Here is an 11,872-nt window from a genome sequence, read left to right on the forward strand (position 1 = left end):
CTGCTTACTTCTGAAATCATGATGCCATAAATTCTGAATTTAAAAGCTGGGCAATATATGGCAGGGAAGTACGATAATACTGAGTTTTATTTCAAAGTGAACCACCCAAAATCACTTAGATTTCACCCTGAAAAATCACCATCAGGAATAATTAAAGAGTGATCATATTGTATATATACTGTAGTTGTGAAACTAGATGAAAGTGCTAGAAAACAAAATCTTGGCAACCTATATATGTAGGTATCATAGACCTCATTAATGTCCAAGTATTGCAAATTTTGTAAGATAGAAATCATTTTACTTTAGTTTACCATGCATTTCGTTTGGCCATGGACTCTTAACAAGATTCTGCACATGTATCTTTATTTCAATTATTAAAGAGTTTACTTGAGGAACCCTATGGAGCCTCCAGATCTTCATGGTCCAGCGGAAAACTTGAAACCAACCCATCTTCCTGACAGAAATAAAAGTAAGATCACAATATGCATGATATGGGTTGATATATAATTGTGTATTATTATTTCTTGATAAACATGATAAAGTTGTTTTTTTTAAATTTTCAAAGGTATCTATAAAATACTAGAAACTATTATTTTTAGATAAAAGTCTTGCATTCTATTCTTTATTATTATCATTATCATATTATCATTATCATTATCAATATCAATATCAATATCAATATCAATATCAATATCATTATCATTATCATTATCATTATTATTATTATTATTATTATTATTATTATTATTATTTATTTTTGTTGATAAAAAAAAAATTCACACTGTAACATACAGTGATTTTTATATTTGAGATTTATTTCCATGCCTTCCATTTGGAGTGGAATTGCATATTTATTCTTTCATCTTAAAACATGCACATGATGTACCAAGAAAATCTAGTTAAGATTTTATAAACATGTTACAAATATATAAAAAGCTATGAAACCAGGTTTAATCCACTATTTTCTACAAAAGGAAATGCCTGTACCAAGTCAAAAATATGACAGTTGTTTTCCATTCTTTTGATGTGTTTCAGCTTTTGACTTTGCCATTTGATAAGGGACTTTCCATTTTGAATTTCCTTGGAGTTCAGTATTTTTGTTAATTTACATTTTACTACTGTTAGATTTCAAAGTCTTTAAGTCACTGTCTGTAAGCATTTGTTCTTATCTATTATATTTCAATTTCAGAATCTTTCACCATCAACTCATCCAAGTTATTTAATTATTCAAAGCTAGTGAATGACCGCGATGATAGTCCAGTCAAAAGGAAATCTTCTCATCATAGAGCGACGGCTATCGTCGCGGCAACAAGCATTCCTAATCCTACTACTGCTCAAACAACAAAGCATCAAATCGAAGACCAACCATTGATAGACTTAAGTGACGATAGTGAAAAAATTGATACAACAATTAAAAAGCAGACGGCACCGAGCTCGCTGTGTCTGTTAGATTCATTGCTAAGTTCAAATCCTTCCCATTATGGGAATCTTGAGCTTCAAAAACCATTGATAGACAATAAAAATGATCCATTTGATATTACCTCCCCTTACCGTGGCTCATATTCTGCTGGATATCCTGTTCCTAGGCAACAGTCAGAAAGTCCAACAAAACAAAGACAACCGATTGTTTATAGTCGAAATCATTCTCAAGATGATAAAACAAAAAAGACAGTTGAGTCCGATTCTTTGAAAGCATCACCTAATGATGTCTTGCCACCTATACCGCCAAGGGGAGTTAAACTGTTACCTCCAACATCAACTCATTTAACAGACAAAGGTGAATCGTATTATTCATTACCGCCGAACGAAGATTCGGATCATTTGTATAATAACATGTCCAATCAGTCACCTCATTCCTCAACAGTCCATGTTGTCAAGCCACATCCCTCATACGAGACGTCTTCATTAGAACGTAATCAAGTGCAACAGACTTCTCTCTATCAGAAAAAATCAGACAAGGCTTTTGATTGGATTAGTGATGCTATTAGCAATTTTTCAGTATCAAAGGACGAAAACAAAAGTACTTTTCCGCTTTATGACCAAGTGCCTGACGAAAGTCAGAATAATAGCGGATTTAATTATAAATCACCGCCATTATATGATGAAGTTCCATTTGAGGAGCAGATTCAACCTAAAGTGAACAAAAATGTTTCCGCTGTTCAGAATGTGGATGATGACAATATCAGTTGGGATTCATTCGACTCTGATTTTGACGATGATGAGGTTGATACTGGCATGGCAGCATCAGCCCCGTTGCCAATACCAACAGACCCTGATGCCCCACCTCTTCCTCCAAGAGATTATTTATCAAGTAGTTTAGACTCTGGGAGGGGAACTTTTCATAAAAAAGCTGAAAAATGTCGGATAAATCCTATCTTACAGGAAGGAAAACAACTAAGTCATACTCATTACTTTCTGCTTGCGCCACGAGAGGAAAATCAACAACGGAAGCAGAAACCTAACACTGCTGAAATAAAACCATTCTCTGTTGATGGAACACAAATAAATGATAACCACCGAAGTTCAACAGGGAGTGAATATCAAAATGTTCCAAATTTAAGTCTTCCGGGAAGTAGATTGTCGTCTGCTAGTGATGATTTATCTTGGATGAAACCGGTAGATAGTAATAGAAAATCAAGAAAATCTTCAGCACCTTTGAATATGCAAAAATCTAGAAAAGTTCCAAATGTTGAATTCCTTTCTACGTCTCCAAGAGAGAAAGTTTTTTCTGTTATGAACTCTGTCATCGGGGTCACCGATGAGGAGTGTCATGCTGCATTGTGCCATGCATCGTGGGATACAGAAAGTGCAATAAGATTTCTAAAAACAGAACAGTTATTTCGTCTTGGGATAACACGTAGAGAAAAGTGTGAAAAACTGCTAGACGCATTAAACTGGAATCTGGAACTCGCTAGTTCAGTATTATTGGATGAAGTTAAATCCCCATATTCAATGGAGTCACAAGTATAATTCAAATGGATTTGAATATTATTGATATTACAAGTATAAGCTTCATAAAAAAGCTTGTCGAGCACCTTTATTTATTATTATATATGTTTGTACATTCCCTGTCCAGAAAACTTATTTTCTTTTTTCTTTTTTAAATTTTCAACATTATATCATTATGACCATAAACACAATAAATTTTTACATAAAAAAATTATTTCTTAAGGTCTGGCAACCTTTTTTAAAGCTTATACTTTTTTTAAGACAGATAATACTCTGTAATTTTTGTGATGCTTTAATGTGATTCAGACATCAGTTGATCGCTTCATCAAGTCAATGAAATGCTTTGAGAACATGTATTTTATTTAAGGATTATTGATTCAAACTGTCTCTTCTTGCATGACTGGTTTAATTACTACTAAGGTCTGACAACAAGTTCTAGTTATGGCCAGCCAGTTTCATCTTTTTTAAATGAATTTTTCCAAAACAATTCTTTCTTCGTTCAAAATAACATCCATTATTTTTCCAAATATCAGTCAATTCTTCTGTCAATTCTAAATTCTAAGTTGTCCTGTTTTTTTTACATTATGCCTGCAGATATTGATCAGATTTTTGGTATGTTTTTATATTATGACAACTAATTAACAGGACAGGATTTGTGTTTCTTTCCTGTTGACAGACTTTTGAAGAAATAAAGACTTTTAAAGATATGGGGCATTCTTGTCATAATGATGACGCATCAAATATTTCAATCGCAAGGCTTGTTTTTTCCAACAAAACTGACTGCATTTTCCATTGCATATTTACATCTTCATTTCTCATTATATATACCAGTCAATGTTTCATTGCTTCTCATTTGTATGTACAGAAAAAATTTATGTACAGGAAAATGAACAAAGAACAGGCAGCAGATGGTCATTTGGTCATGGTGGTCCTACAGTATACACTGAACAATCAGACTGTTGATGTATCTTGGTTAAACTTTGCAGGACCAGGGCATTAATTATTCTTTGAAAGTGGCTGTAGTTGCAACTTGCATCATAAAAAATGTTGGGAATATAATTTTTCCCTGAATCTTTGTAAAAAAAACATCTTAGTTCACCTTCCCTTCACCATGTTCACTACCAGCACAAAGATTTTATGAAAACCCATTCAAGGTCACATTTCAATGACCACTGTCATGATTATTCATTACAAAAAGTTCTTCCAATCAGATACCAGTTCTTAAATGGTAGTGTGAAAGTTACACAAAATATTACAGTTGGAAGAGTTGTTTCCATTTTAAAAAAATTCCAAAAGCTGGAAGGAGGGATATGATTGGCCAGAACAGATTATGACCCCAAAATGGATGTGCCTGGTAAGGAATTGAATGGAAACCTAAGATGTTCTTTTGTTAAGATTATCTTTTCAATTTTTCTGTTTCCAATTTAGAAAAAAAAATATGTTTTTCTGACAAAAAAGTTTTGATTTATATTGCCTTTACAAATTGTCATGATTGTACCAAATATCAAATTTTCCAAACACAGTCTCATGAGTTCATTTTGAAGTATAAAAAAAATTAAATACCAATGATCTTTTTTTTTAAAGTTCACCAGGAAAACCACCATTTTACATTAGAGCCAAACTTTTTATGCTTATAAATAGGTTATGGTAACAGGTTTTATGATATCTAATGGTGTTGAACAGGATTTTTTTTAACAAATTTTGTTTATGAAAATATTAATTTTTTCCTCATGTTTCTCAAAGGTTTTGAATTCTAAAGATATATGAATATTGCTTTTACATGTATAACAATTCATTGAAATTTTTATTTTATATCAAGGATTCTTGACTCATTTTCAATATATACAAGATATTTGTAAAACTCAACATAGATACTAAACTAGAAAATAACTAAATTTTTATTATCGTACATGTACATGCATTTTTAAAGTAAAATACATGTGATCACAGCTGATTGGTTAAATGCTGACAAGCCACCTCCTACTTTTTATAATGATAGTTTACTCTTTATTAAGGCCAGTTTTGCTATTAATTAGAGCAGAAATTTCTTTGCTCCTTAAGTTTCATTACAAAGGAACCATATTGTTATGCCTAATGGATTATTTTTACAATGTAGGGGGCATTATGTTTTCTGGTCTGTTCTTTTCAGGTAAAATTTTTTGGTCCAGATAGTTTACCATGAAAGTGTCATGGTTGTGGTCATATCAACTTGAAACTTATAGAGTACACATGTTATGTATGTGTGAAACTTTAAAATACCATGCCAATTTAAGGTTATGACCCCAATTTCACAGTTCACTGAACAAGGAATTATAATGCAAGTGGGGCATGGTTTCCTTTGAACCAAGATTTTTGTTTTGAGGTAGCTCAAATCTGCAAAAACGGTATTAGAAATTACACTTTTACCAGAAATCAAAATTTTATATCTATAATAATGTTAAATTTTGTATAAATTGTTATGCTTTGTCAAATTATATTGAGTTTTTATGTTGTACAGAAAAAATTGTAGTTTTTTCTTTAATTGCACAGCAAATTCAAATTTGAATATTTTATATTACTACTTTTGTTAAAAGGATTTCATAAATATATGTTATTTTCTCATATTTAAATATGCAGTCATATTTAATTAACTAGGAATAAAAGTGAAAAAAACAGTTATATTTATGATTATTATGATATTGATTAAGGTGGTACCCAACACCTTGACTAATATTAATTTGGCTCGTTTAATTTTCATAAAATTTTGACAAAATGTTTACTTTGACCCTTTGACAAAAATATTAAAATTTCAAAAAATTTGAACCAACCACTTTATCAGGAAAATTTCATTGGTTATATAGCAGTTTGACAAACACTAATTTTGATCATTGAGAAGCTTAATATTTCCTTAGCAATACAACATAATTAAAACGTTTAGCTGATTTTTACAGAGTTATCTCCCTGTAGTGTTAGGTACCACCTTAAGAACTAAAATGCTGAACAAAGGTCAAACATAAACAGCTGAATATTCATATTTATATATTTATTCTTGGCAACGTGTTAGCTTGGAGTGTGTGAGATTGTGGGTTTGAACCCCAGCCGTGTAAACCAAAGACTTTAACATTGGTATTTGCTGCCTCTCTGCTAAGCATGCAGCATTAAGGATTAAGAGAATAGACTGTTCAGCAGTCTGTACCAAACTGTTTTAAAGTTTGTCCGACCGAAAAAGAAATTTGACCTTTTCTACTATAATTTTAACTAAAAAATCTCAAAATTTCTGTCTGACTGAATGAATTTTTGTCTGACATTTTGTCGGTCAGACAGAGTTTGGGATACACTGCATTGGAATCTGAATATTGTATCCAAATAGCTATAGTGTGACATGTCTTCCAGTGGACTGTTACCCTGTGAAGCAGCATGACAATGTGTCATTTTAGTACAAAGCAAGGTTAGTATTCATATCTTATTAACATGTTTATGTCCTGAATATGCATTTGATTTGCTGCTGGACTTTAAACAGCCATTCATCATTATCATCAAGTGCATAAGGTTTTGTGATTGATCTGGGACTATTATATAGTATAATAGTCCCAGGATTGATCCTCACCTGGGACACATCATAGACTTTAAATTGGTATTTACCGCTTATCTTTTTAGCATGCAACATTTTCGAGTCAAGATTTAAGTCTAGCTGACTTTGAATCAGAATAATGGGTCTGGATATGGTGACATGTTTTCCTGTAGATTTTTGTTGCACCTGCGACGAAATTTTGTAAACTATTTGTTTAAAGCTTTATATTTCAGAAGGTAGAAGACCTGAATGCTTCATACCTTTTTGCAGATACCTTATGTTTCATGGTTCAGTGATTGTTTGAAAACTTTTTACAGTTTTTGATAAGTGAAGTACTTACTTAATATGATAACTATATTTGGTATATGGGTTCCTTGGAACTTCAACCTGTCCGTCAGGTAGGGCTCACCTGACCTGGACCTCATTCCATGGATCGGTGATCAATGTTAAAAATAGGTGGTCAAGTCCGTATCTCAGTTACTATAAGCAATAGATCAGCTATATTTGGTGTATGGAATGATTGTAAGGTGTACATGTCAGACTGGCAGGTTTCATCTGAACTTAACCTTATTTTCATGGTTCATTGGACAATGTTTAGTTTTTGTGGTTTGGTCTATTTCTCAGATATTATAAACAAGAGGTCAATTATATTTAGTGTATGGAACAATTGTAAGGTGTACATGTCTGTCTGGCAGGGCTCATATGACCTTGGCCTCATTTTCATGGATCATTGGTTAATGATAAGGTTTCATAATGTTGTCAGTTTATCAGATACTAGAAGCCATAGGTCAACTATATTTGGTATATGGAATGATTGTAACGTGTACATGTCTGTCTTGCAGGGTTCATATGACCTTGACCTCATTTTCATGGTTCTTTGGTCAATGTTAAGATTTTGTGGTTTGATCTGTTTCTCTGGTACTATTTGCGATAGGACCACTACATGTATATGTAGTATATGGAATGATTGTAAGGTGTACATGTCTGTCTGGCAAGGTTCATATAACCTTGACCTCATTTTCATGGTTCATTGGCCAAGGTTAAGATCTTGTGGTTTGATCCGTTTCTCGGGCACTCTAAGCGATAGGACCACTATATGTAGTGTATGGAATGATTGTAAGGTGTACATATATGTCTGGCATGGTTCATCTGACCGTGACCTCATTTTCATAAAACATTGATAATGTTAAGATTATGTGATACTTGTAGTAAAACCTTCATGTTACAGACTCTCAACATGAATTTGTTGTTATTGGTTTTGGTATGAATTTAATGATAAGTAAAACAAGCGAGACATTTCAGCGTGAGCACTCTAGTTACTTTGAAAGGTGAAAAAATCTAATTCGACATGTGGGTCAAGTTAAAATCATGGATTATTTTCATTCCATTAAAGTGTTAACATACTAAATATGCGTCTAATATTTACCACTAGACATTAAGCAGCCATCAAGTAATATTGCAACTGATCCATTGGACTTTAATTTCAGATGTTGACAATTTGTAGAAATTACAAAAAAAAAAAGTGAAAGAACATTATTTGGTGAATTTTGCTAAAGTTTCATTGATACATATATCAAAATGAAGCATAATGTCTCTAAATTTCCAGTCCAACAAAAATATAAACGTCCTCTAAATCAATTTGCAATGCAACCGACCAAACCTTTTATTCATACATAGACTGTTATAATAATTTTTGTGTTGGTCCCAGACAAAAGTAATGAAAAAGATATATATAAAGAAGAAGTCGCCTTATGTGGCTTTATAAGATAAAAACAACATGTTATAAATTGCATCCGTCCTAAGTGCTTTTCTGGATTAACCTCCATCAGACACGCTCAAAGCCGAATATTTGAAAGATTTTAATCGATTCATTTTCTAGGTTCTGGCTTTAATTTTGGTCCTTTTCGATTTCGATTAAGCATCTTTCTTATTATAATAAGTTCGCACTGTCATTCTTTCTACAGTAAAAGATAGCCTTCATATATTAGCGATGTCAATCAGATATGGATTTTTATAAATTATAAAGATCTACGCTAAAATCCTTATTATAAAACACCCATGGCATGCAATATCAAAACCCTAAAAACTATAAAGCGACGACCTTTTTTTTTTATTTATGTAAGAAATTATTTTTATCGCCGGTACCAATTTTAATGAATGCACAAGTTCTCTCCAGTGATGACAAAATGCAAGTAAACCCAAAATATAATACAACGTTGGAGAGCTAATCTATCCGCAAGGAGAAACAGTAATTCCAAACCCGTATATTCTGATATTTAGGAATCTGATTTATGCACAAATGAGGTACATTCCCTAAAGGGATATTAGCTAGGTTTAAGACCAACGATAAAATATACTTTTTTGTTTTGTTTCAAAGATTAATAAAAGCAGAATATCGAAATACTTATTTGATATAAGCAGCCAGTTTGATACAATTTTGTAATAAAAAAGTCCCGGATCGTTTATATAAATCAATGCGGAAGACATGAATTTGGCAACTAAAGCCACTTTAATTTCAAATAATTTCCTAAGACTTTTGAGATATCGTACATTATTGCTACATAAACACAAGTCCGAGTAAACAATAGTAAATATTCTATACTTTGCTTTTGCGACAATTGACCTTTCATTTGCGACAAATAAATCTTTCATTTGCGCCAATTATAAGATATTTCATTTGGGCCAATAAGAAGATATTTCATTTGCGCCAATTATAAGATATTTCATTTGCGCCAAAATGAAATATTTCATTGCGTCAAAATTACGGATTAATAGTATAGATAATAGTAATAATACCAATACCTATTTCTACTAATCAGTTTATGTTAAATACTTGTATTATTATCTTTGGTTTCCCAGCATTACATGTTACCCCATATCACCACGACGCCTGATGTGGAGGTAGGATGTCGACCAGGATAAGTTCAAAACACGCAATAACCGGAGCTTCTGTTTGTATCATAAAACGATTTGTGGCCATTTTTAGAAATACGAATTGCAGCTATTATACTTATTATAACTACCTATAAAATGGCGCAAAAATGACTATTAATCTTTTGGCGCAAATGAAATATAACCTTGTAGCGCTTATGAAAAATTTAATGATGCGTTTAAAAAAAAATTGGCACAAATGCAATACGCTCGTAAATAATATTATAAAAAGAAGCGCGAACGTATCATCATTATTAAGCAAAGGAAAAGTGGCACTGTCACACGAATTATTTTTTGGAATAAATCTAGGAAGGACGAGTTCTTTAATTATTATATCAAAACCCCAAAACTATATAGCGACGACCATTTTTGTCGAGCCTGCGACTTTTGTCGCAGAAAGCTCGACATAGGGATAGCGATCCGGCGGCGGCGGCGGCGGCTACGGCGGCGGCGGCGGCGGCGGCGGCGTTAGCTAACTTCTTAAAAGCTTTATATTTTAGAAGGTGGAAGGTCTGGATGCTTCATACTTTGTATATGGATGCCTCATGTTACGAAGTTTCCGTCAGTCACATGTCCAATGTCCTTGACCTCATTTTCATGGTTCAGTGACTACTTGAAAAAAAAGTTAAGATTTTTTGTAATGTTAGATTCTCTCTTATTATAAGTAATAAGATAACTATATTTGGTATGTGCGTACCTTGCAAGGTCCTCATGCCCGTCAGACAGTTTTCACTTGACCTCGACCTCATTTCATGGATCAATGAACAAGGTTAAGTTTTGGTGGTCAAGTCCATATCTCAGATACTATAAGCAATAGGTCTAGTATATTCGGTGTATGGAAGGACTGTAAGGTGTACATGTCCAACTGGCAGGTGTCATCTGACCTTGGCCTCATTTTCATGGTTCAGTGGTTATAGTTAAGTTTTTGTGTTTTGGTCTGTATTTCTTATACTGTATGCCATAGGTCTACTATATTTGGTGTATGGAATGATTGTAAGGTGTACATGTCTAGCGGGCAGGTGTCATCTGACCTTGACCTTATTTTCATGGTTCAGTGGTCAAAGTTAAGTTTTTGAGTTTTGGTCTCTTTTTCTAATACTATGTGCAATAGTTCAACTATATTTGGTATGTGCGTACCTTGCAAGGTCCTCATGCCCGTCAGACAGTTTTCACTTGACCTCGACCTCATTTCATGGATCAATGAACAAGGTTAAGTTTTGGTGGTCAAGTCCATATCTCAGATACTATAAGCAATAGGTCTAGTATATTCGGTGTATGGAAGGACTGTAAGGTGTGCATGTCCAACTGGCAGGTGTCATCTGACCTTGACCTCATTTTCATGGTTCAGTGGTTATAGTTAAGTTTTTGTGTTTTGGTCTGTTTTTCTTATACTATATGCAATAGTTCAACTATATTTGGTGTATGGAAATATTTTATGATCTATTTGGCAGTCACGCAGGTTTTATTTGACCTTGACCTCATTTTCAAGGTTCATTGCTCAGTGTTAAGTTTTTGTGTTTTGGTCTGTTTTTCTTAAACTATAAGCAATAGGTCAACTCTATTTGTTGTATGGAAGAATTGTTAGCTGTACATGCCTGCCTAGCATGGTTCATCTGACCTTGACCTCATTTTCATGGTTCATTGGTCAATGTTTAGTTTACTTGGTTAATGTTAAGTTTATGTGACAGTTGTAATAAAGCTTTATATTTAGGACTATCAACATAATATCAATGATTAGTAAAGAAGGCGAGACATTTCAGCGTGTGCACTCTTGTTATTTTATGTAAAACGCAAGTTTCGTGTAAACAAACTCATCATTGGCGCACGAATTATTTTTTGGAATAAATATGAGAAGGAAGATTTCATTAAATCATAATACTAAAACTATATAGAGACGACTTTATTTATTTATGTAAGTAAAGACGGATATATATATCACTGATTTATATAGTCTTTCAAATTTGGAAAATATAGAGTAAATATGTTCTAAATATCTATGTCAACTGCATAAATAATAACATAAGGGTTAAAATGGCTGGATCAAATTCTGCAATAAGAAACAGATGCGATACTCTAAGCAAAAGAAAAGAAGAAAGCGGAAGTTATCAAAAGGATTTTCAAACTGACAAGTCGAAGACAAAGTGACAACGCCATGGCAAAAAAAAAATCGAAATACGACGAAATAACAGAAGTCTACAAACTGAGCAACACGAAGCCCACCAAAAACTCGGGGGTGGTTTCATGCTATCGAAATTGATCCACTTGTAACAGATGAGCAGCGTCGGATAGAAATCGACCTTATGCAAATGGATATCAATACTACATCTGTTAACTAATTTCGGGTTGAAAAAATATCTATGCATAGTCTGTAACTGTTTGAACATTTATTTGTTGTAAGAACACAACAAAACAGACCAAAATTCATCTTTTATTTCGTATTTG

At 33.0% G+C, this 11,872-nt stretch overlaps 1 protein-coding gene across 4 annotated transcripts in view; it reads left to right on the forward strand.

The window, feature by feature from the left end:
* LOC127720335 (activated CDC42 kinase 1-like) overlaps nucleotides 1–5,488 on the forward strand; it is a 56,319-nt gene extending 50,831 nt beyond the window's left edge. For all 4 annotated transcript variants that reach the window (XM_052226905.1, XM_052226906.1, XM_052226904.1 and 1 more), the window contains 2 exons: nucleotides 381–469; nucleotides 1,190–5,488. In XM_052226905.1, coding sequence (XP_052082865.1) covers nucleotides 381–469; nucleotides 1,190–2,970 — 1,870 coding nt within the window. In that variant the 3' untranslated portion in view covers nucleotides 2,971–5,488. The remainder of the gene's footprint in view (nucleotides 1–380; nucleotides 470–1,189) is intronic.
* Nucleotides 5,489–11,872: the final 6,384 nt, after the last annotated feature.

The sequence above is a fragment of the Mytilus californianus genome, unplaced genomic scaffold (assembly GCF_021869535.1).
Source record: "Mytilus californianus isolate M0D057914Y unplaced genomic scaffold, xbMytCali1.0.p SCAF_11, whole genome shotgun sequence".
NCBI lineage: Eukaryota > Metazoa > Mollusca > Bivalvia > Mytilida > Mytilidae > Mytilus > Mytilus californianus.